Raw genomic sequence first — 26,198 nt, 5'->3', positions numbered from 1 at the left:
TAAAAGAAAAAGTCAGCTGTTATTATTACCTCAACTATTACTGCTGCTCCCTATAAAGGCATGTGATTATTAACTCTGTTAGGAAGGTAGACTCCACTTTTTTAAATAGTTGGCTAAAGTTCTCTAAAGAGACATTCAGTCCACGCTTTTCTGGGTTCTGTACTAGGATGACATTTCACATCCTGGGAGCCGACAATGTGAATAACACAGAGGCTACATTAGATAGAAGGAAACGTGTTGGTTTCCTTAATAAATTCGAACTCATATTTCCTGAGATTGGCTCTGGCTGGCAGGAGACTCTCCATATGGGAAAAGTGGTTAGATCTCTTGGTTGTGTTTTGCCCTCCAAGACTCACCTTTCCCTAGAGTTTTCTCCCTTGTCTCACTGGTACCACCAAGGGGTAAGGAAAGCCACATCTCACTCCACCCCACCCTTGGGGGCACTTCCCCTTCACTACCGACATCAGGGAATTTGGCTTTGATTTGATTGAGGGTGGCAGTGAGTTTCTTTACCCAGAGACTTGGGGATTATCTTCTTTTTAGCTTCACCTGGAATCACTTGCGATGTCGGGATCCTTGTTTCCTAAACTGAGATAGTAAGAGTGATGAGGATAGCAGTGGTTTCCATTTGTTGAGCCCGTCTTCTGCGCAACGGCTCGCTCTCATTTCATCTGTACTACAACCCAGTGAATTTGTCCCCATGATGACTGTCATTGTAAAGATGGGGAAACGGAAGCACGAGGAGGTTAGGTCACTTGCTCAAGGCCTCAGGGGTAGTCAGCGAAAGAGTTTAGGACTAGAACCCAGCAGTCTGAACTCACTTGGCTCTGAATGGAGGTGGATAACCACAGACACGCCTTCCCACCCCTGGAGACACAGGGAGAGCTTCAGTTCCCTGGGTGTGACCCTTTGCTAAGCCTCATGGTGGGTGAAGAAGGTGTGTACAGCTCCTTGAGGGCAGTCAGCTTGCAAATGTCTGGCATAGGTGAAAAGAGAGACACATTTGAGGTCCTCCCACATCAGACAGAGCCCTGCCCCTAAGCACAGGTGCCACTCCCTCTTGTCTTACCTTTTCACCTCCTTATTTCTTTACCACTGTGAGGACAACACTCCACAGGGCATGTGAAGACACAAACACAGCACCCGCCCTGGGGCCTCAGAATTTGTCACCATCACTGGAAGTTGAGGAAATTGCAGTGTTGAGGTTTCTTGCTTCTTCCTCACTGAGAGAGAAAAACCTCAACTGTCAACAAACCTCAAACCCATCGATCAAATGATGCCTGAGGGCGGGAGCTGGGCAGCAGGGTGTATCTGTGGCGAATGAGATCACGAGAGGGCCTGGGCACAGAGAACAAGGTGGCAGAAGACAGAGGATGAGAAGAGAGGAGGAAGATTGTGCAGAAGGGGAGGAGTGTGCGGAAGCGGGGGAGGCCCTTGTGCATGGATTCCCTGGGGAAGCAGGCTGCCCGGGCAGAGGGCCAACAGGTGAGGAGGAGAGGAGGGGGCTATAAGTGGGGAGGGATCTGAAGAAAGAGTTTCTGTGTCCTAAGGAGGGGAGGGTGGAAAAGATAGAAATAACCCAAAGAAAGCAAGCATTGCAGAGAACCAATAAGATTAGAATGTCAACAATCCAGACCCAAGACCCCGGGGACTGTTGTCACACAAAGGTCTGGTGGTGGGGCTGGTGCAGCTGGGAAGGTTGCTGCTGGTTCCAGTTTTGTCCATATAAAGCAATTCGCAGAGAAGGCTGAGTGGAGGAGAAGGAAGCTGAGGTAGTCAAGGAAATACGTTTAAAAGTTTAGCACAAGCTGCCGGGCGCGGTGGCTCAAACCTGTAATCCCAGCACTTTGGGAGGCCGAGATGGGCAGATCACGAGGTCAGGAGATCGAGACCATCCTGGCTAACACAGTGAAACCTTGTCCCCTCTAAAAATACAAAACATTAGCCGGGTATGGTGGCAGGCACCTGTAGTCCTAGCTACTCAGGAGGCTGAGGCAGGAGAATGGCGTGAACCCGGGAGGCAGAGCTTGCAGTGAGCCGAGATCGCACCACTGCACTCCAGCCTGGGCGACAGAGCGAGACTCTGTCTCCAAAAAAAAAAAAAAAAAAAAAAAGTTTAGCACAAGTGGCTCACGCCTGCAATCCGAGCATTTTGAGAGGCTGATGTGGGTGGATTTCTTGAGCCTAGGAGTTCAAGACCAGCCTGGGCAACATGACAAAACTCTGCCTCTATAAAAATACAGAATGTTAACTGGGTGTGGCGGTGCACGCCTGTGGTCCCAGCTACTTGGGAGGCTGAGGTGGGAGGATCACATGAACCTGGGAAGTCAAGGTTGCAGTGAGCTGAAATTGTGCCACTGCACTCCAGCCTGGGCAACAGGAGTAGACATTGTCTCAAAAAAAAAAAAGCTACATTTTACGTGATTTTATTCCTATAAAATTCTGGAAAAGGCCAAATTACTGAGATGGACATCAGATCGGTGAGGGGGTAAGGGGAGCATGATTAACTACACAAGGGTATGAAGAACTTTTTCAGGGTGATGGAACTGTTCTTATCTTAACTGAGGTGATAGTTACACAACTTTACACATTTGCCAAAACTCATTTCAGACAGAGTTTTGCTCTTGTTGCCCAGGCTGGTGTGCAATGTTGCGATCTCAGCTCACCGCAAACTCTGCCTCTCAGGTTCAAGCGATTCTCCTGCCTCAGCCCCCTGAGTGGCTGGAATTACAGGCATGTGCCACCACGCCCAGCTAATTTTGTGTTTTTAGTAGAGACAGGGTTTCTCCATGTTGGTCAGGCTAGTCTTGAACTCCCGACCTCAGGTGATCCACCCACCTCGGCCTCCCAAAGTGCTGGGATTACAGGCATAAGTCACCATGCCCAGCTTGAAAGTTACATTTTAAGGGTGAATTTTACTGTATGTAAATTATATTTCATAAACCTGACTTAAACATAAAGATTCTGCCAGGCACGGTGGCTCACAACTGTAATCCTAGTACTTTGGAAGGCTGAAGTGGGCAGATCACAAGGTCAAGAGATCGAGACCATCCTGGCCAACATGGTGAAACCCTGTCTCTACTAAAAATACAAAAATTAGCTGGGCATGGTGGCACGCACCTGTAATCCCAGCTACTCGGGAGGCTGAGGCAGGAGAATCGCTTGAACCTGGGAGGTGGAGGTTGCAGTGAGCCAAGATTGCGCCACTGTACTCCAACCTGGTGACAGAGCAAGACTCCATCTCAAGCACAACAAAAATAAAAATAAAAGAAATAAAAATTAGACAGGTGTCAGAATTACATACTGTAACTCAGCTATGTAAGAAAAGAGAATAAGTGCCCCCTTATTCTCTAGAACTGAGATAAACTTCACAATTCTCATTCCCATTAATATTAGGTGGGAGAACTTACACTTGACAATTAAGGAAAACCAGGCTCTTCCACCGTAAATTAGTTTTATTAAGTTAGTTCAGCCTCGCTTGGATAAAATTTCAGCCAAATCCCTGCCTGGACTGTCACCTCCTCTCTGGGTGTGTCCGCTTCCTGCATCTCCTGCTCCCAGCCCCACCCTGTGGATAACTCTAGGTGCGGGGGCCTGTGCTGCCCTCTTTACATCTGCTGACGTCCACAGTCAGGGTCTGGCTGGGGGGACCTGGTGGTTAACCCGGCTTGTGGGTCCTGTGCCAGCTCTGCTGGTCCTGTAGATACAAACCGGAGCCCCTCCCATGTCCCTAGTGCTTTCCATTTACCTCCTGGCTTCAGCCTGAGGCAGGTCCACAGGCTCTCAGCGCGCAATCGCCTGTGCATTCCCTAGGGCCTCCTAGGGACTTCTGGGTTTCTCCTGGCCACACTCAAGCCAAGGGGAATTGAGGTGGGGCAGTGTGAAAGGGGTGGAACAACTAAGGTCCCTCTCCCAGATTCAACACACCATGAAGTTGTCTCTACTTTGCTGGAGCCACTCCAGGTAGACATAAGGACATGCTGGAAGCGGACTGACTGCTCCAGGGCTGCAATCAAAAAGTGGGCACGGCCAGGTGCAGTGGCTCATGCCTGTAATCCCAGCACTTTGGGAGGCTGAGGCGGGTGGATCACTTGAGGCCAGGAGTTTGAGACTATCCTGGCCAAGATGGTGAAACCCTGTCTCTACTAAAAATACAAAAAGTAGCTGGGGCGTGATGGCACACACCTGTAATCCCAGCTGCTCAGGAGGCTGAGGCAGAATTGCTTGAACCTGGGAGGCAGAGGTTGCAGTGAGCCAAGACCATACCACTGCACTTCAGCCGGGGTGACAGAGTGAGACTCCGTCTCAAAAAAAAAAAAAAAAAAAGTGGGGCACACATGTTTTTTGTTTGTTGTTGTTGTTTTTTGTTTGTTTGTTTGTTTTTTGGGAGGGACAGGGTCTCGCTCTATTACCCAGTCTGGAGTGCAGTGGCACAATCATGGCCCACTGCAGCCTCAACTTTCTGGGCTCAAGTAATCCTCCAGGCTCAGCCTCCCAAGTAGCTGAGACTACAGGTATGAGCCACCACACCAAGCTAATTTTTTTATTTCTAGTAGAGATGAGGTCTCACTATGTTGCCTAGACTAGTCTTGAACTCCTAGGCTCAAGTAATCCTCCTACCTTGGCCTCCCAAAGTGCTGGGATTACAGGCCTGAGCCACCACATCTAGTAACATATGTCATCTTTGTCTCTGACATGCTCTTAACCTCTGTGGAGTTTTCCTACTGTTGTACCTGCCACCAACAAGGTTTGACAAGGGTGAGAGAGCACTGGCATCTGATCTCCATCCCCAATCACCCCCTTCAAGCTCCAGAGGGTTCACACTTCCTCTTTCTGTTTTTCAGAGACTTCCTTTCCATCATATTTTCCTTCTTCCCTGCCCTGTGGATTTTTCTAGATGGTATCTACCTTTCTCCTTCCTTAGGACCACAAGCCCTGTGGTGCAATGAGAACATATGGCTTACTGATAATGAAAATGGTTTTGAAAGTGGTTCAAAACAGTATCTCCATTACTGTAAGGTTTTCAGAATAAGCTAGTCAAGTTTTTGTTTTGCCTTTTTTTTTTCCTTGAGACAGGGTCTCGCTCTGTCGCCCAGGCTGGAATGCAATGGTGCAATCATGGCTCACTTAGCCTCAACCGCCTGGGCTCAGATAATCCTTCCACCTCAGCCTCCTGAGTAGCTGGGACTACAGGCATGTGCCACCATGCCAGGCTAATTTTTCTATTTTTTTGTAGAGATGGGGTTTCACCATGTTGCCCAGGCTGGTGTCCAACCCCTGGGCTCAAACAATCCTCCCACCTCGGACTCTTGAAGTGCTGGGATTACAGGTGTGATCCACCACACCTAGTCAAGGTAATCATTTCTAAATGCCCTTTAAAATAATACAAGTTTTCTAAACTAGAGGAATTTCATCCATTCAGACATACAACACACATTTGATTATCTTTTCCCCCAAGCCTGTTCTTCCTTCTGGTTTCTAATCCACCCAGGCACCACTGTCAGAAATTGGGACCCCTTGTTTTATTTGACTTCTGTCCCCACTCTGTCACTCTACATTCTTCCTCTTTAAATGAGAACAATTTTTACCTCTGCCTTCTCTCCCGTGCCCGGTGCTGCTGCCTTAGTGGAGGCCCTCAGTCTTTCTGGCTTTTGGAATGATTTTCTGATTGACCCCAGAAGTTGCCACTGCTCATCCTTCTTGCCACTGGTGTGGTTTCCAAACCTGTCAGACTGCCGATCCTCTGCTTAAAATCCTCTGTAGGTCCCTGTGCTGGTGTTATGTGGCCCCTGCCTATCTCTGAAGCCTCTGCCCCAGCCACACCACATGACTTGCAGGGGCCTGGTGTGCTGCGCTGGTTCACAGCTCTGTGCCTTTGTGCATGCTGTTCCTCCTGCTCCAATGTCCCTCATCATCTTCTTATCATTTGACATTCAGCACAAAGATCTCCTTCTCCCTGGGGCCTTTCTGTTCTCTCCCAGCAAGAATGCTGTGCTTTGGGTCAGCATGGTCCCAGCTTGCCTCCATTAGGATGCTTGTCACGCGGAATTGTGTCACAGTGCTAGGCTGTGAGCTCTTTGGAGCCAGCAATAGGCACTAGTAACCTCAGTTTCCCCAGCATTTAGCACAATGCCTGACTCAAGCCAGCCCAGTGAATGAATAATGACAAGCACTAGCCCTGGAACTAGTCAAGATCTTGAAGGTAACTGGGTTCCAATTTTCCAGAGTCTCAGAGAAGTTAAGTGACTCACTCAACCTCACACAGCTAATTGGTGACAAAACTAGACCTGGGCTGGGCATGGTGGCTCACGCCTGTAACCCCAGCACTTTGGGACGTCAAGGTGGGCAGATCACCAGAGTTCAGGAGTTTGAGACCAGCCTGGCCAACATGGTGAAACCCCATCTCTACTAAAAATATAAGAATTAGCCAGGCGTGGTGGCGGGTGCCTGTAGTCCCAGCTACTTGGGAGGCTGAGGCTGGAAAATCGCTTGAACTCTGGAGGTGGAGGTCGCAGTAGACTGAGATCGCACCAATGCTCTCCAGCCTGGGCAACAGAATGAGACTCTGTTTCAAAACAAACAGGCCAGGCACGGTGGCTCGTGCCTGTAATCCCAGCACTTTGGGAGGCTGAGGTGGGTGGACCACCTGAGGTTGTAAGTTCGCAACCAGATTGACCAACATGGAGAAACCCCGTCTCTACTAACAGTACAAAATTAGTCAGGCATGGTGGCGCATGCCTGTAATCCCAGCTACTCGGGAGACTGAGGCAGGAGAATCACTTGAACCCGGGAGGCGGAGGTTGTGGTGAGCCGAGACTGTGCCATTGCACTCCAGCCTGGGCAACAAGAGCAAAACTCCATCTCAAAAAAAACCAAAACAAACAAACATACAAACACACATACACACACACACACTAGACCTTGTCCTTTGACTCGAAGTGCAGAGCTCTTTCTACCACTCTGACCTCTAGACACAAGAGACGGATGAGGTAGGGAGGGGGAGTGGTGGGGACCCAGGCTGTGGGCAGGGGACGATGAGAAGACACCAGAGGCAGAAACGTAACTCGGAGCTGATTGAACTTATTCTCAAGCTGGAAAATGGGTCAACTCTACAAAGGATTCTTTTTGTCAAACGCCGTTCCTCTCACCTGTGCCATTGGGATGATGCGCTCTATGTCAACAGGAGCAGCTGACACCTGAAGTTACAATAACAATGGCGTGGAATCCATTTCAATAAAAGCCTGGCTTCTTTTCACTGCAATTTGTTTGAGGCCCAGACAATTCATCTAGCCTGATTACACGAGCATTCTCACAGAGATTTCATTGCTTTGTTTCCTTTTCTTTTCTTTTCTCTTTTCTTTTCTTTTCTTTCTCTCTCTCTTTTTTTTTTTTTTTTTTTTTTGACAGAGTCCCACTCTGTCACCCAGACTGGAGTGCAGTGGTGTGATCTAGGCTGACCACAACCTCCACCTCCCAGGTTCAAGCAATTCTCATGCCTCAGCCTCCTGAGCAGCCAGGACTACAGGCACATGCCACCATGCCTAGCTAATTTTTGTATTTTTAGTAGAGATGGGGTTTCACTATGTTGGCCAGGCCGGTCTTGAACTCCTGACCTCAGGGGATCTACCCACTTTGGCCTCCCAAAGTGTTGGGATTACAGGCGTGAGCCGCCGCACCTGGCCGCTTTGTTTCTTTAAAAACAAAATTTGTATGTTGTGACTTTAAAAGTAGCTGTGCTAAATACATCCTCATCTCATTCCCTCCTGGAGACTCAGTGTGGGGTGGCTGAAAGAACACTGGGGTCACACGGACCCAGGGCTGAATCTTGGCTCTGCAACTGGCTAACGGCACTTACGACTAGGGAGAGCAAGTCATTTAACTGCGCCGAGCCTGAGCTTTGCTTCTGTAAGAATGGAGGTCGTGATACTCTTCCCGGCAGTTGTTCTGGGAATGAAGATGGGCCCTAGAGAAGCAGCCAGCAGAGCGGGGAAAGCCTGGTTCTGGAGCCAGAGCACCTGGGCACCTGGATTTGAATTCTTGTTCCATTCCTTGCCAGATATGTGACCTCAGACAGGTTACAAACCCTCTCTGTGTGGTAGCTTCCTTCACTTGTGTGTGTGGTACTTGGACAATGCCTGGCACATAGTCAACATCACCTTAGTGTAAGCTGGAGAAAACACGGAACATGGTGCCAGGCACTAAACACACACAAGTTCCTTTCTTCTTCCCCTCCCAGAGGAGCCCAATTCTGTGCCTCCCTCTGGTGGATACACAGGATCTTAGCCTAGGCTCTTCAGCCTCACCCTGTAGCAATTTATGATACATCTGAAGAAACCAGGTCCTCCCTTTTCTCTGTACAGCCAATGACAAGTAAACTCTTGCTTGTCACTGGAGTCACCACGTTTTCACTCTCTCTGGCCCCTTAAATGGAGCCATAGTCCTAGCAGGCCTGTGCTTATACCTCCAGCCCTCATGCTTATATCCCAGGAATCATGAGTGAAAGCCCAGCCCAGGCACAGGGCAGCGTGATCTCCTGCCCGGCTTGACTCACAGTGCTTTGTTCAGCTCTGTGGCCTGGGCCCTGGCTCCCGAAGCCTCCCTGGGGCCTGTTTGGACCTGTTCTTTCTCAGGTTCATTAGTCCCAGCTCACTAGCTAGACTCAACTCTGCGTGCCAGCCCCGGTCACTTTCCCCATTCTGACACGCCCCATGCTCTCAGAGGCCCCCAACCCCCAGCCCTGGAACTGGTAGAGGGAGGCAGCCTGAGACAGGGGCCAGGGCCCAGACTCTGAATCTAGAAAAGGAGCCAGAGTCTTGTGATGCTGAAAACCAAGACAGCAAAGATCTGTGGGTCCTGCTTCTGTTTCTTATAGAAACCCCTCTGGCTATACCAGTTCCAGGCCCAGAATCTGGATCCCAGAAATAAATGAGACATTAGAACTCATCTGGGCTGGCTCTTCCCTTATCTGAAGCAAGAGGCCTCATTGTAGCATCCCAGGCAGGGTGTCCTCCAGGCCCTGAGTGAAGCGCCCCGCAATACAGAACTCACTGCCTTTCCACCCCGCCCACGCCATGGCTATACCCATGTCTAGAAATTCGGCTTCTGGAACTCTGACCCAGTGCTCCTAGCTGAGGCAGGAGGATTACTTGAGCCCAGGAGTTTGAGATCAGCATGGGCAACCCAGTGAAATCCTGTCTCTCTCTCGTTTTTTTTTTTTTTTGAGACAGGGTGTCATTCTGCCACCTGGGCTAGGGTGCAGTGGCCCAATCACTGCTCACTGCAACCTCCCCTTCCTGGGCTCAAGTGGTCCTACCGCCTCAGCGCTTTCGAGCAGCTGGGACCACAGGCATGCACCACTATGCCCAGCTAATTGTTGTATTATTTAGTAGAGATGGGGTTTTGTCATGTTGCCCAGGCTGATCTTGAACTCCTGGGCTCAAGCGATCTGCCTGCCTTGGCCTCCCAACGTGCTGGAATTACAGGTGTGAGCCTCCGTGCCCGGCCAGGAACTGGATTTTTTAATTTAAAAATTTGTAATTGAGTAACATGTAAATTTAAATTGCCACATGCGTAAAGTACTTTCTTGAGTAGAAAAAAAGCCAGCACAGTGGCTCATGCCCGTAATCCCAGCACTTTGTGAGAGTGAGGCAGGAGGATCACTTCAGCTCAGGAGTTTGAGACAAGCCAGGGCAGCATAGTGAGACCCTACATCCACCAAAAAATAGGAGAAATTAGTCGGGCATGGTGGCACGCGCCTGTAGTCCCAGCTATTCAGGAGGCTGAGGTGGGAGGATCACTTAAGCTGGGGAAGTCGAGGCTGCAGTGGGCCATGATCTCGCCTGGACTCCAGCCTGGATGACAGAGTGAGACTCTCAAAATAAATAAATAAATAAAAATAAAGAATAAATTACTAAATGTGGCTAGTGGCTGCCATATTAGACACCACAGGTCTGGAAGGCAGGCAAGGCTCAAATGGACACGCCCTGTTGGCTCTGCTGACTTCATCCCAAGAGGAAGAGGGCGGCTCGGGGAGGATCAGAGTGGGGCTCCCAGGGCCTAAGGAAGATACTAGAGAGGGAAATGAGCTGGTCTCAGAAGGACATCGCCATATAAGGCTTTGTTCCTGGCGGGAGGAGCCCTCCAGATGCCTGAGGAGAGAGAAGCTGAGGGCCAGGGGCAGGGGGAGGGGAAACGATTTAAGGGCACCCCCAAACAAGTCCTCCTGAGATTTTTTTTTTTTTTTTGATACAGCGTCTCGCTCTGTTGCCCAGGCTGGAGTGCAATGGCACGACCTCCTGATATTTTTACAGGGACCCGTTTCACATAAGAGGTCTGCTTTGGTAGTTCAGGCCTACAAGGACTGTGGGTCTTGGCAGAGAGAGGAGGCACTGTTATTTTTTCTTCTGAGGCCATGTGAACGGGGCAGGCCGTGTGCATAGTTTCCATGGCATAATCTGACTATAAAGCCCTGTGTGTCTGTGGGGGAGGGACAAGGAGAGGCCCTCAGCCCAGCCTCAGTCAGAGCTGGGCATGGGCCCAGGAGGCACATTCCCTCCCAATTCCTGCAAGGTCCCGAGCCGTGAGCAGGGCAGGGCTAGTCGGAGCTCTGGAAGCTCATTTGGTTGCTGACTGGGGTGAGGGTGTTGGCTTTTCTAGATGCCTGGACATGAGATAAAGGAAAGGTAATCTCCCAAGAACTGGGCCAGGCTGAGGCTCAGGCAGAACACAGGATGTGAATTCACTGGGAGGCACAGCAAAGGCAGGCGAACGAAGGCCTTCTTGTCTGCATCTGGCTACTGCCTCCCACCTGCAAAACAGAAGCTACCGCCAGGCTGGCTGGTGCCCAGCCCTGAGAGTGAATGTCAGCGGGTTCACCAAACACCTTTCTCTGCTGGAGAAAGGATGCCTCTAAAGAAAGGAGGCCACTCTGCTAGCCTCCCCAAAGCTGCACTTCTTGGACAGAAGTCAGGGATGAAGAGCATGGGCTAGTATTTATTAGGCATCTACTAGGTACCAGGCTCTGTGCTAAACATTTTGCTTTTCTAATTTATTTGGAACAATGTAGATTAATAATCACTACGACAGCTAATATTTCTTGAGTGCCTACCAGGGATCAGACATCAATTCCTTCAATCCTCTATGGGTTGAGGGAAACTATGCCTTATCTGCAATTCTGCTGTAAATCACCCAGCCAGTGAATGCCCCAGTGGGGATTTGAACTACACACCCTCTCCTCATAACCACTGATTTTCCTGACAAATCCTGGCTGTAGATTCTGTGATGCTCTATTCTAGGGTCTTTGAAAAGGTTCCACTGCTCCGAATTACCCAGTTTGTCTCAAAGCCCCCACCTTGGCCTGCTTCCTGTTTCTGCTCTGGCTCCTTGGGGCCTCTAAGGCTGGAGTCTCAAAGGGGCTCTGTCCCTGGAGGGTGGCTGTCCCTTCGACTGCTCTGGGTTTGTTGTGACGTACTGTTCGGCAGCCCCGGGCCGCAGAGGTTGCCCAAGACAATCATGCTTTTCTGAGAGGCAGGCTGTGCTGCGAGTCTCAGGCCGCAGCCGCACACACAATGCCCTCTGTCTCCGCTGGGGCAGAAAGGCGTATTATTGCGGGTCGGGTGACTCTGGCTCCACTGGCTGTGATGTTTGTGGTCTGCACATCTCCCATGAGGCACCTCCCCACGATGGCGGGCATGGCTAGGGGCTGGGCAGGGAGGGGGCACAGGGGCACTCAGGGCCTGAGTGTCCCTTCACCTGGAGGTTCCTGCCTCACTTCCCCTATCAGACCTGTCCCTCACCCTCCATCCCCACTTGTAGGTCCTTCCCCTGGGTCCCAGGTCTCCCTCTCATGAGACTTTTGAAGGCTAGAATTTATTTATTTATTTACTTGTGACAAGGTCTCACTCTATCGCCCAGGTTGGAGCATAGTGGCATGATCTCAGCTCACTGCAACCTCTGTCTCCTGGGTTCAAGCGATTCTTGTGCCTCAGCCTCCCCAGTAGCTGGGACTACAGGCATGTGCCACCACACTCAGCTAATTTTTGTATTTTTAGTAGAGACGGGGTTTCACCATGTTGGCCAGGCTGGTCTCAAACTCCTGATCTCAAGTGATCCACCTGTGTTGGCCTCCCAAAGTGCTTGGATTACAGGCGTGAGCCACCGCGCCCAGCCTAGAATTTAAATTCCTCTGGGAAAGCACACAGCACCATGCCTCCACGACATGGCTTTCTCTTCTGTTTTCCTCTTTCGGTTTCTCACGTTTGGACTTTGTGCAGGTTGGAGATAATTGTGTCATCAGGAATTTTGACAGAGACCCTGAAAACAGCTGTGTTCTTAATAACAATAACAGCCACAGTTTACTAAGCCCTTAGCATGTGGCTGGCAGTTGGCCAAACCCATGGAATCCTCAAAACAGGCCTGGGAGGGTGATGCTCTCCCCAGTCCCACTTTAAGAAAAAGAGGCTCCTAGAACTTGAGTGACTTACCCAGGGCGGTGACACTGGGTGGTGGAGCTGGATTCAGACTCAGTTCCACGTTCTTGACTGGCATGCTATCATGCCTGCGTTACTTTCTCAGGGACATCCTAACAAGACACCAACACTGGGTGGCTTAGAACATTTACTGTCCCATAGTACGGGAGGCTTGAGGTCTGAGATCAAGGTGTTGGCAGGGTTAGTTCATTCCAAGGGCTGTGAGGGAGAATCTGATCCAGGCTGCGGGTGCACATTCACACATGCTTTATTTCACTTAGCCACACACATACATGTTTACACACAGTCATACACATGTGCTCACACAACCACACATCCATGCTCTGCCCCAGTTTCGGGCGCTTGCTGCCCATCTTTGCTGCTCCGTGGCTTGCAGATGCATCACCCCATATCTGCCCTTATCTTCATAAGGTGTCCTCCCCTTGTTTGTGTCCCTAAGTCTAAATTTCCCCCTAAAATTAGGACATCAATCGTACTGGATCAGGGCCCAACCTAACAACTCCATTTTAACTTGATCATCAGCAAAGACCGTGTTTTCAAATAAAGTCACACTCACAGGTACTGGGAATTAGGACTTCAGTATCTTTTGTGGGGATGTAATTCAACCCACAACAGGGCCCTTCCCTGCTTTGTACCTGTGTGGCTTGGGCTTTCTTAGGAGCATTAAGAGGACGTGGTGCGGCTGGGCGCAGTGGCTAATGCTTGTAATCCCAGCACTTTGGGAGGTTGAGGAGGGTGGATCACGAGGTCAGGAGTTTGAGACCAGCCTGGCCAACATGGTGAAACCCCGTCTCCACTAAAAACACAAAAATTAGCCAATGGTGGTGGCAGGTACCTGTAATCCCAGCTACTCAGGAGGTGGAGGTAGGAGAATTGCTTGAACCCGGGAGGCGGAGGTTGCAGTGAGCTAAGATCGAGCCACTGTACTCTAGCCTGGGCGAGAGAGCAAGACTCTGTCTCAGAGAAAAAAAAAAAAAAAAAGAAATGGTGCTACCCTCAGCTCCAAGGGCAAGATAGGCCCCTTTCCAGGATCCCTTACACTTGTTCACACAGTATACATACACACACACACACACACACACTCACGTGCACTCACACACCGAGGTTCAGCAGCCTGGCAAGGACATCAATGCTCAGGACAGACACTGAACTGCCACATTAACGTCTGCATTCCATGGAGACGGTGGAACATCTAGCCATCGTGAGGCATGGAGGGTGCCAGGTGCTCCAGCAGGATGAAGAGGAAACTGCCAGCAGCGCAGACACTTGCCTTCCGAGCACAGCAGTTTGCACAAGACCACACCAAATCCACTCTTAAAATATTCTCCATGTCCCCTCCAATCCCCATACCTTCCCTGGATGCCTGCCCACTCCACCATCCCTTCCCTAGGCCTGAGCCCTCCCAGCTTTCTGAGGTGGGAGAGGCTGAGGGCTGTGTCTCTGTAGCTCTAGCGTTTGCTCAGGAATGGAGCATGCAGCGAGGAGGGAAGCAGCTTGCCAGTGAGATGCAGACACTTCCAACTCCACCTCCAGCTGCACCGAGTTAGCTTCCATGGTTAATGACTGCTCCTGCTGGGGCTCACCGCACCAGCCCCTTCTCTCTGATGTGGATGGGGCCAGGAAAAGCCTTCTCCGGGTGTAGCAATGCCACTCCTGGGCTCTGGCCCTGGTGGGTACTGGCCCTGAGGACTTCAGACCCAGGCATGGTAGTGCTCTTCCAGCGACCAGCACCTTAGGCCTTCTCTCCAAGCTCCAGGCCCAGCTGCACCCCAGCCTCCTCTCCTCCTCTTGCTCCTGCTCCCACTGCTTTTTGTCTCCTCAGGGGCTCCTCCACCTCTATGATTGGTTTCTTCCAGACCAGGCCTCCCAGGCCTCAGGGGCACATCTGCACATGCTTTATTTCACATGGTCTCACACATACATGTTCACACACATTCATACACATGTTCCTTACACAACCACACATACATGTTCATACACACCCACACACACTTTTCACAGTCATACAGTGTTGATACACTCACACGTGTGCTTTACATAGTCACGCACTCATTCACACACACGCTCTATAGTCTGACACATGCATATTCACACACACGTGCATTATACAGTCACACACTGCATATAGTCACATTATACAGTCACATGTTCACACACCTCACACAGGCCTACATTCTCACACATGTGCACACATGCACTTAGGTACTTACCTTATTTCTCTAAGTCTGCTTTCTTAGTTGGAACATGAGGATAATTTATTTTCCCATAGCCATTTCACAGAGTTGCTAAACTGAAAAAGAGATTTGAAAGATATCGACTGGCATAAATGAGGCATTTGTTATTATTTATTTCAAAATTCAATTTTATTTATATTTAAAAATACGGCTGGGTGTGGTGGCTCACGCCTACAATCCCAGCACTTTGGGTGGCTGAGGCGAGTGGATCACCTGAGGTCAGGAGTTTGAGACCAGCTTGGCCAACATGGTGAAAGCCTGTCTCTACTAAAAATACAATCAGCTAGGCATGGTGGTGCGCACCTGTATCCCAGCTACTCCGGGGCTGAGACAGGAGAATCGCTTGAACTTGGGAGGCAGAGTTTGCAGTGAGCTGAGATCAGACCACTGCACTCCAGCTTGGGTGACAGAGTAAGACTCCATCTCAAAAAAATAAAAAATCAATCAGTCAGTCAATCACACAGTCACATGATTCAAAATTCAAAAGGTAGGGTCAGGCGTGGTGGCATGTGCCTGTAGTCCCAGCTACTCAGGAGGCTGAGGTGGGAGGATTGCTTGAGCCCAGGAGTCTGAGGCTGCAGTAAGCTATGACAGCAACACTGCACTACAGCCTGGGTGGCAGAGCAAGACGTCGTCTCAAAAAAAAAAAAAAAAAAAAAGTAGAAAAGTGAAGTTTCCCTACCACGTGTCTCCAAATCACGTGGTTTTCTTCCCCACAATTAGTGTTACCAACTTCTTCTATTTCTATCAGGAGAGAATTTTACATGTACAAATAACTACATATGTATGTACTCTTCTTCCTTTTTTTGTTTTTTCACAAATGTACACAACATACTGTGTGTGCCTTACTTTTCTCACTTAACAGTACATCTTGGCTGGGCATGGTGGCTCATGCCTGTAATCCCAGCACTTTGGGAGGCTGAGGCAGGTGGATCACTTGAGGCAAGGAGTTTGAGACCAGCCTGGTCAACATGGTGAAACCCCGTCTCTACTAAAAAATAAAAAAATTAACTAGGCATGGTGGTACGTGCCTGTAATCCCAGCTATTCAGGTGGCTGAGGCATGAGAATCGCTTTAACCCAGAAGGTGGAGGTTGCAGTGGGCTGAGATCATGCCACTGCACTCCAGCCTGGGCAACAGAGCAAGACTCCATCTCAAAAAACACACACACACACACACAAAAACAGTACATCTTGGAGAATATTCCGCATCAGCACATAAAGGGCTTCTGCATTGTTTTATGGCCACAGTGAATTCCATTATATGGAAGTACCATCATTTATTTAACCCAATTCTCAATAAATGGGACATTTAGGTTGTTTCCAACATTTTACTATTTCAAACAAAGCTGGAGTGAAAACTCCTGGATAGACATCCTTTCTCACAGATGTGAGTGTATCTACTAATACTGTAAATATATAAAATGGACACCAAAAGCTGCTTTTCTTGGTGTCTGAGTCTCTCTTCCTCCTCAATAGGCACTCACTTGTACAACCCCGGACTGCAAGAAGTCTGGTGGGCGTTACTAGGTAGATGCCAAAGTAACTGTGGTTTTTGCCCTTAAAAAAGAAAAGGACAAAAACCACAATTACTTTTGCACCAAACTAATAATACACTGGAGGGCCCTGGGTTGTCCTAGTTCCCTAAACCAACCCAAAAGGCCCTTGCTTTGGCTGAAGAGACAATCCTTTCCTTTGATTCTCAGCATTTCAGTTGGATTTAGTCTATATGTATTGAGCTAACGCTGCTTGCATGTGGAAGGACAGAGGTGAGTAAGTTACAGACCTGCTGAGGAGAAGGACATTTGCAAACCAAAAAGCATATCAATTCTGCATGTGCCTAGTGCTTCATTCAGTTACCTGCAGTCTTCCAGGCACTGTGCTAGGCATGAAGATGTAGTGGAGATGAGACACGGCAGGTTCTGCCCTCATGGAGCCTGAAGTCGTATATATGGTAGAGACAGGCACAGAGCAGACAATTCACAGATGATATGAGCTATGATGAAAAAGCAGGAGGAAAAAGAACATTTGTCAGCTTAGGTCAACCCCAGCATTTGGAGGCAGAAGATGGCACCCCTCGACCCTCTTTCCTGAAGCTCCTTCAGGTTTTCCCTAGAGCCTATGGCTCTTTCCCTAGGGTCTTTTGCCTTGGTTTTCTTTTGACCTCCTGACATCCTTTTTCTCGATTGCTCTGGGCAGGTGGAAGCCTGCAGGGCTGTGTTGGGGAGGCGACTGCTGCCAGCCCAGCACTTCTGGAGCTGCAGTGGCATCTCAGCCTTTTAGCAGTGCTGCCAACATCAGCCTCCGCACACCTTAGTCAGCAGTGAGAATGGGAGCTGGAAGCGAGGAAAGCTTCAGCTGCTACCCACTGCCCTTCCCAGCAGGGGCTGGCTGGCGACTGGGAAGTCAGGGAAGAGCTGCCTTCCCCTTCTGGCCATGCAGCAGCTCCACCTACTTGGCATCCTGTGCTTATAGGAGCTGGCTCACCCTTCCTGACATACAGGAAGGCAGCAATCTGATAAAATGGGTTGCACCAAGGTGTCAGCCGCTTAATGTGGTGGCCCTCCCAGGACGATTTGTGGAGGGCTTTGCTTAACTGCAAAGGAGTGAATTACTGATTACAGCGGCAAGTCAGGCAAGTGGGAAGACTATTTGGGTGGATCACAGGGGACCTTCCCATATTGGCAACGATTGACTTCATTTAGGATGATATTCTCCATAATCTGTGCCCTGATATTATTGTTGTTTTAACTGTGAAAAATTTGTAGAAAGTAAACATTTGTGTAAGTGTGGGAGATTCTGAGCCCTCGCATTCATCAAACACCTTTATAACCAGGTATTCCCCACAGTGATCAAAGGTCGTCTCCCTTATGACAGTGGACCCATAGAGAGGGAAGTGCGGTGCTGTCACACTGAGTGAACAATATTGACAAAGTCATATTGTATGTTTACTCATGTAAACATAGTGTATAGGTTTTCAACCTCTAGAATCAATCTATGGTAAAATAAGAAAGATTGAATTAAATGTTATCAACCACAATAATATAAATATAGAAGTAAAACTAACAGAAGTTGGTGATAGGAGGGGACATCTTGGTAGAAAGACAGGTAAGAGTTCAAGTTAACTTACTTTACAAGAGGAGACTATTGAAATTTGACCCAACCAGAAATCAAATGAACTTTAAGTACATTGTTAAATGTTACAAAGATAACCAATAGAATAACTGAAAATTGTAAATTATTAAAAACAAGAGGATTAAAAAGAAAGGTAGGGGTTGGGTGACTGATCTAAAACCTCATTTTAGGCTAGGCACAGTGGCTCATGCCTGTAATCCCAACACTTTGGAGGCTGAGGTGGGTAGATTGCTTTAAGGCCAGGAGTTTGAGACCAGCCTGGGCAATATAGTGAGACCTTGTCTCTACAAAAAAAAAAAAAAAAAATTAATTAACTGAGTGTGGTAGTGTATACCTGTAGTCTCAGTTACTTGAGAGGCCGAGGTGGGAGGATCACTTGAGCCCAGGAGGTAGAGGTTACAATGAGCAGAAATAGCACCACTGTACTCTAGCCTGGGTGATGGAGTGAGAACCTATCTAAAAAAAAAAAAAAAAAAAAAAAAATTAAATTAAATTAAAAAAAGAACACCCTCATTTTTCTTAGGCAGGAGTTGTAGATATCTGAAGTTTATAGATAAAACTTTAGTAGCAAATTACTTGGTGTTAGGGTAATGACCATCTAAAAGTAGAAAAATGTAAAACTCTCTAGAGAGAAGGCCCAGAGTAGGGCAGATAATTATGGCTTTTTTCTATTCTTATTATGTCATGTTTAAATTATGGGCAGGTTTTATACTCACAAAACTTGCAGGCCAGGCGTGGTGGCTTACGCCTGTAATCCCAGCCCTTTGGGAGGTTGAGGCGGGCGGATCATGAGGTCAGGAGTTCAAGACCAGCCTGGCCAACATGGTGTAACCCTGTCTCTACTAAAAATACAAAAAATTAGCTGAGCATAGTGGCGGGTGCCTGTAATCCCAGCTACTCGGGAGGCTGAGGCAGGAGAATTGCTTGAACCCGGGAGAAGGAGGATGCAGTGAGCCAAGATTGCGCCACTGCACTCCAGCCTGGGTGACAGAGAGCAAGGCTCCGTCTCAAAAAAAAAAAAAAAAAAAAAGCAAAAAAAAACCCAACTTGCAAGAAGTACTTTTCCAATTTTCCACATTTTTCACAATGGGCATGTATGATAAGAGAATATATGAAAAGCTTGATGAATTTTTTTTTTTTTTTTTGAGACAGGGTCTCACTCTGTCATCCAGGCTGGGGTGCGGTGGTGCCATCAAGGCTCACTGCAACCTCTGCCTCCCTGGCTCAAGCCATTCTCCCACCTCAGCCTCCCGAGTAGCTGGGACTATGGGTGCGCACCACCACCTCCAGACCATTTTTGTATTCTTTGTACAGACAGGGTTTCATCGTGTTGCCCAGGTTGGATTTTTTGTTTAAAAAACTTAAATTGTGATAAAACGTAAAACTTACCATCTTATCAGTTTTTAAGTCTCTAGTTCAGTAGTGTTAACCATTTGCACATTGTTATGTAATAGATTTCTGGAATTTTTTCATCTGGTAAAACTGAAACTGTATCCACTGAAGACTAACTCCCTGTTTCCCCTTCTCCTCAGCCTCTGTAAACCACCATTCTACTTTCTGTGTCTATGAGTTTGACTACTTTAGATACCTTATGCAGATGGAATACTGCAGTATTTGTCTTTTGTGACTGGTTTATTTCACGTAGCATATTGTCCTCAAGTTTCATCCGTGTTGTAGCATTGACAGGATTTTTCTTCCTGAATAATGTTTCAGGAATATTTTTCTCTAATAATATTGCTGAATAATATTTCATTGTATACATATATTTTTTCTTTTAATTTTTAAATTAAAAATAAATTTTTTTGAGACGGAGTCTTGCTCTGTTGCCCAGGCTGGAGTGCAGTAGCGTGATCTTGGTTCACTGCAACCTCCACATCCCAGGTTCAAGTGATTCTCCTCCTTCAGCCTCCTTAGTAGCTGGGACTACAGGTGTGCACCACCACGCCCAACTAATTTTTGTATTTTTAGTAGAGACAGGGTTTTACTGTGTTGGCCAGGCTGGTCTCAAATTCCTGACCTCATGATCCACCCACCTCAGCCTCCCAAAGCGCTGGGATTACAGGCGTGAGTCACTGCACCTGGCCCATATTTTCTTTATCCATCAAACCCTTATTGGCTATTGTGAATAATGCTGCAATGAATATGTGTGTGAAAGCTTATTTTTTTAAAAAGGACACCTCCAAATAGATGTGGAAGCTATGGTCAGAGAAAGCCCAGAACTTGTGTAAGTCCCTTCTGGGCCAGTGCAAGCCCGGGCATGAGTTCAGCTCCTGCCTTCACCCTCCTCAAAGCTGGGAGGTGGTCAAGGTCCTACCTCTTGGGATGGTTGACCCTGTAAGCTGGAGGAAGAGTGAGACAGGGAAGGTGCACGGAAAGGAGTCAAGTTGGCTTCAGCCTGGCACATGGTCCTCTTTGTCATCCATCAGCCTCTGCAACATTTCCCACAGTTGGGTTCTCCCAGCCCTGTCCACACCAGCACAGTGCCCTGGTCTGGCTTCTGGCAGCTGTAAGCAGCTGGGGTCTGAGTTTAATGGAAGTAACCATCTTATTTTCTTATGAATTCACTGTGTTTTTAGTCTTTTCAGGACTAGTTTAGGTCTCTCTTGGATTAGCAGAACCCATTCATCTAGTCCCTGGCTGTCCTGATAGAGCAGGTCCCTTTCTAGGCTGGAGGCTGTGGGTGGAGCCCAGCGTCACTCCTACTATCTAGCTTGGATGCTTTCCCACTGTGTTAGGTGACAGCTTGTTCCTGGACAGGAAATTATTTAAGTTCAGCTTTTCCTCTGATGATCTGGGAGGCACTCAGTTAACACACATGTTAACTGAAATCCTGAGGGACTTTTGATGGACACGGAAGTGTGACCTTGGGTCCTCAGGCACAGCGTGAGATACTTTCCATAGAGGAGGAAGAGTATGGGATGTGGGGTCTCCAAAATCACGGGGGAGATTTCCTGTGGGGTTATTGGAAGGTGTGGAAGGTATTTCCTTCCTCACTGGACCATGGTTTTGGAGCCACCTGGTAGCCTCAGATGACCCTTTTGAAGTCCTTTTCCGAAACAGTGACTCTCAGAGCTGGATACACTTGCCAGAGTTCAGGCAGCTGGTGTCCGTGTCTAGGAAGAAGGTTGACACTAGGGTCTCCCCTGTTTCCCATTCTACACCATCTGCTTTTCCTGGCTTGATCGCCGATTGGGATGTTCTGTTCTAATTAATCCTATCTTTTTCCCTTCCAAGCCCTGGAGGTAGGTAAAGAAAGGATGTTCACTGAGGCTTAGTGTCTAACACATAGTCACTAGCTGCATTTGGCTATTGAATTTTCAAACCAGTTTCAATTAAATAGAATAAAAAATGCAGTTCCTCAGTTGCACTAGCCATGTTTCAAGTGCTCAATAGCCACATGTGGCAATGGACATTGCAGATGTAGAACATTTCACCATCGTGGAAAGTTCTGTAGGACATTGCTGCCCTGAGCCTCTGCTCCCTTTTCTCCTGTATGATTCTGACCTGGAGAATTGGAAGCTGCTACTCCATTAGGCTGTGGGCCCCAGAACTCACTGGCTATTGAGAATTCAAAAGCAGAGAATGAGCAGAGGGGAAATGCCTTCAATATCCACTTAATATTCAGTCCAGTGCAGTGTTAGGCTCTGAAGTCTTCTGAGTGTGACATCTACAGTCTGAAAGCTGCCCCCCAAGCCCTTTGAGTTCTGGCCTGCAGCAGGGATTCTGTTCTGCTTACCAGCTCATCGCCAAATCCATCTAAGGCATTTTCCGGGCTGTGAGCGTGTGCCAGCCTAACCTGGTTTTCTGATCTCAGTTCCTTTCCTAAAACACCACATGACCTTGGATGTTTATGCTGGTGCCACCCCTGCTGCAGTGCCTTGTGGTAGGCAGCTGCTGTCTGTACACAGGCTTTCCTGGCAATTCTTTTTACTCTGTGAAAAGATTCTGGCCACTGGGGTTGGGAGGAAGCAGGGACCTGTGTCTTTCTGGGGAGTCTGTAACAGGGATGAGGTTTTCCAGAACAAGATATCACAGCCTTGCTTTCTTCTCCAGACCAGCCAGAGGTTGTCCTTCTAGTCTTTCGGGTCCACCCCCATGGTACCATTTCTTCCCCATGTGACAGCCAACTTCAGGCCTCCCCAGGGAATCTATTTTACCTGCTTTCTCCAGGATACCAGGATATCGAGAAGGAGCTAAGAAGAGAGGCCAGAGAGAAACTTCCTCTCTTCCTGCTGGGTTGCTAAGCTCAGAGACTATGAGTGTAGGGTGGCCAGAAGCCATCCTCCTTACCTTACCAGGACAGCCAGCCTGTGAAGTAGATCTCAGTGCAGTAGAAAAAGGGAGAGAAAAGGGAGCCCTGAAATATTATCAGGGCTCTAGCACAAACTGTGTTGCAACACTTTGCAAATGAATAGACCTCCATGCCTGGACTTTGCAGTTATGAGACAATAAATGCCCTTTCTGCTTAAGTTAGTTTGAGTTGACTCTCTGTCATTTGCCGTGAAAGTATTAGGGTCACTAGGCCAGAAAATTTGTGGGGAGGATGCCTCTGTCTGAAGGCCAAGTTCAGGTTGTGGCCAGACTGAAATTACAAGTGACCCAGAGGCCAATCTCATTCACAGGTTTGCCTTCCCGAAACTCTTCTGCTCTGGATATTTCCTTCTCTTCAGCTCCTCAAATCCTCCCCATCAGTCAAGACCCTGGTTAGACTCCTCCCCTCCAAAGCCTTCTCTGACCACTTCAGCCTGCAGTGAACTCTCTACCTTTTGCCTTCTATTACCAATTATGATTATCAAAGAATTGTGAACTGTCTTATAGCATGTCTGCTTTCATTGTGTAGCATGGCACTTTAATAATTTTACTGTTTACAGTTTGCTACCTTCTCCCACCAGGTCAATGTCAGAGACAGGGTCTGATGCTTTTGTGTTCCTGGCAGGAGCCAGCATAATGTCTGGCATATAACAGACCTCATTGAATGTTTGGGGATTAGAAAATTTGTGGAAACATGATTTTAAGGTAGAAAATAGCTGGGATCTTATCATGTGAGAGCTATTGCAATGTGTATACAGCTCTTTTTAGTTGAGAGATAAGCACTTAAGCACCCAGGATGACAGTAGGTTGCATTCCTCTATTAAGGCTATCTGGTCTCTTACCAGACAACTCTTTCATATCAGGGAGTGAGGCTGGAAGAAGGGGAAGAGTGGGGAGAGGGGCAGGGTAGGAGTGGCTCTGAATCAGCTCCTCTTTGGAGCTCCAGAACTGGCTCAGGAGCCATGCTGGACAAACTGGAATCCTCATTCCACTGTCACTCTTCATTCTGGATCCAGTTTAAACAGGTGGATATGACATTTCCACCAGACGTGGGTCTGAATGGCATTCTGCTATTTCCCTTACATCCTGCCCCAACATTAAGAAGTCCAGGATTTTCCAGCATTGAAGCCATTAAAAATAATTTAAAGAATTTTTTGAGTGACAAGAAGATCCTTGAGATAAGCCTATATCCTTGTTCTTTGAAAACAATACTATTTGAATATATGAATTCTGGGTCATTGTTTAAAAGGGAGAGAATCTCTCTCCTCCTTTCAGGTGTGATAATAGTCACACCTGAAAATGTGGCATTAGGCCCTCAACTATTCTCTAATTGTTTTCTGGCTCTTCTCTTTTTGATTTGGTTATAAATTTCCTTCCTGGGGAAATGCCATGTCTCATACTAAATGTACATCTTCCAGCAACCAGGATGCTCAATAAGTGACTATTGGATGAATGCATATTTACCTAGACAAACAAATGACAAAACCCCCTAACATTTATTAAGCACTTACTACATCCAAGGTACACACTAAGTACCTTACTGCTATTATTTCATTCTTAGAGATGTATATGTGTGAAAATCACAAAGGGAAAAAATAATTATATGAGGGTGACTTCTAGGGCCTCTTTCAGCTATAAGATGCCCTGACTTGATGTGGCATTAAGGAAACTACAATATTGAGGTGGGGCTTGGGAACCTAATACTTAGAAGCAGAAATATAAATAATATTATTAGCAACCTCTTTCTGTGAGCTAGGAACTATGCCAAATATCTTAAAAATATTTTCTCATTTATTTCCAAACAACAACACTATATGATAGGCACTACTGCTAACCTCATTTTTAGAAGAGGAGAGTGAGCCATGAGGAGATTAAGTGGCTAGTCTGAGAAGCAGTGCTAGCATCCAGGGGTATGGTGTCTTAACCACCATGCTCCCAAAGAGACACCAAAGCCCTCCATACCTGAGAAGGTGCCTTTCCATTGGGCCACAGGGATGCAGGGGATGGGGAGGAGGGAGCGTTGCCATAGAAACAGCAGGATCCTCTATCAGGAGGGTTGGCACATGGGGCAGCTGGGGCTGAGGAACGCTCTGGAGATAATTCCGGGGCATCCAGCCTCTTTAGGTCTGCAGGAGTCTGTGAGCCCAATAGTAAGCCAACTTCCCACCCCACTCAGCAGCACTTGGTAAACCTCAGCTTGGCTCCCCAGAAGGGTAGGACAGGATGTTCTTTGAGTTCTAGCAGCAGGACTCTTAGGCAGCAGAGTTATGATTAGGGTGTAAAAATCTGTGGTTGCCAGGCACAAACTGTGCTTCACCTTTTATAGCCAGCTAGCTTGAGATGTCAAAAGTATTTAGAGACTTTTGCTTTTTTTCTCTACTCATCAACTTTATGACCATAAACACATTCTTCCTGCTCTTTTTGTCACACATTTACCAGTCCCTGAACCGAGTTTGTAACTCATTTGTGAGTCTAGAAGGCTTTCTGAAGTGCTTTAAGGTATTTCAAACCAGATTGGTTGAGCAGAGTAGAGTGGGGGCATTTCTTTCTTTCCTCTTTTTTTTTTTTTTTTTTTTTTTTTTGAGACAGCGTCTTGCTCTGTTGTCCAGGCTGGAATGCAGTGGCGCGATCTCAGCTCACTGCAAGCTCCGCCTCCTGGGTTCAAGCAATTCTCTGCCTTAGCCTCCCGAGTAGCTGGGATTCCAGGCACCCGCCACCACACCCGGCTAATTTTTGTATTTTTAGTAGAGACGGGGTTTCACCTTCTTGGCCAGGCTGGTCTTGAACTCCTGACTTTGTGATCCCCTCAGCCTCCAAAGTGCTGGGATTACAGGCGTGAGCCATCACACCAGGTAGGGCTATTTCTTTATTGGGTTTATTTTGCTTCAGTTACTCCCAGCTTCTCTGTTCTGGCCTAGCGGCTGGCTCCTTGGGAGCTGGGGTGGGGTATTTTGGTGGTAGAATGGGGTATTTGGTGGTAGCATAGATTTAGGCTGCAGACAGTCCTGGGTCACGTCCTGACTCTACCATTAAAGACCACATGACTTGGGACCTGTAACTTGACCTCTTTGCGTCTCAATGTTCTCATCTGTAAAATGAGAGAGAATGAGCATCTGCCTCAAAGGATTGATTTGAAGATGGGGTGAGAATACTTATGAAGCCCTTAGCTCCGTTCCTGTCACCATATTCTATCTCCTAATTTTCTTAGTAGACCTAAGACAGCCACAGACCTGGGATAAGGGTATCTGAAGGAGAGGTTATGAAGCCAGGCTTTTCTCCCTAGATAAACTCAGAGGTCAAGGATAAAGAAAGCTTGTTGTAGCAGAAAGATCCAGATTGAGGTTTCTTAAGATGGTAGAATCCAAGTCTTGCAGGATTAGAAGAGATCCTGGAAATCCTGTAAGACTGAGAAGATGGCAGCTTTGGTGCAGGAAGGTGGAAAAGATAGTAGACCAGGATGACCTCCACAAAGAACCACTCAATTCGAGGTTTTGATGGAAGTGCCTGGAGGCCAAGAATAGAATGGGGCCACGTGGGGTCTTTGAGCTCAGTCACTGCTCGAGTGAAAGCACAAAGTTACCTTATCCTCCCTTGGACCAATTCCTCATTTTTCCAGGAGGAATTGCTGGTGACTTGGGAAACCCAATGGAATGGGTCCCAGTTGCCCTAATCTACTTATAACCAACCCATGTTTCCTGTATGGCCTGGCACAGAAACCAAAAGAAGGTTGTGCAGATCTGGGGGTCACAGCTGTCCTGTCCTCCTTGAACAAGCTAGAGAAGTCTAAGAGGAAAACATCAACAACCAAAATCACAGTCAGGAAGAAGTGCCTCTATCTGCAAGTAACTGGGCAATTACCTGCTAATTAAGTTCTCAGTTTGTTTTCTGAAGCTTAAAGTGTAGTACTTGGTAGATGTGCCCTGCCCTGCTTGTCACCAAGGTGTTGAAGATGAAGCATTTCGCATGAATCAAGATGGAACTCTTCCATCTGATTAAATATAATAGCCTGATTTATTTCAACATCATGAGGT

The 26,198-nt window shown here is 47.8% G+C and overlaps 1 protein-coding gene across 1 annotated transcript in view; it reads left to right on the top strand.

Annotated features, from left to right (window-relative positions):
- The first annotated feature begins 1,241 nt into the window (after window positions 1-1,241).
- Window positions 1,242-26,198, top strand: part of LOC105473700 (pleckstrin homology and RhoGEF domain containing G3) — a 72,945-nt gene continuing 47,988 nt past the window's right edge. Inside the window, 1 exon segment of the mRNA XM_011727643.3 lies at window positions 1,242-1,485. Within this exon segment, the coding sequence (XP_011725945.2) occupies window positions 1,441-1,485 (45 nt within the window). The 5' untranslated portion in view covers window positions 1,242-1,440.

This window comes from Macaca nemestrina, chromosome 7, assembly GCF_043159975.1.
Source record: "Macaca nemestrina isolate mMacNem1 chromosome 7, mMacNem.hap1, whole genome shotgun sequence".
NCBI lineage: Eukaryota > Metazoa > Chordata > Mammalia > Primates > Cercopithecidae > Macaca > Macaca nemestrina.
This window is presented reverse-complemented; position numbering and strand designations above follow the sequence as displayed.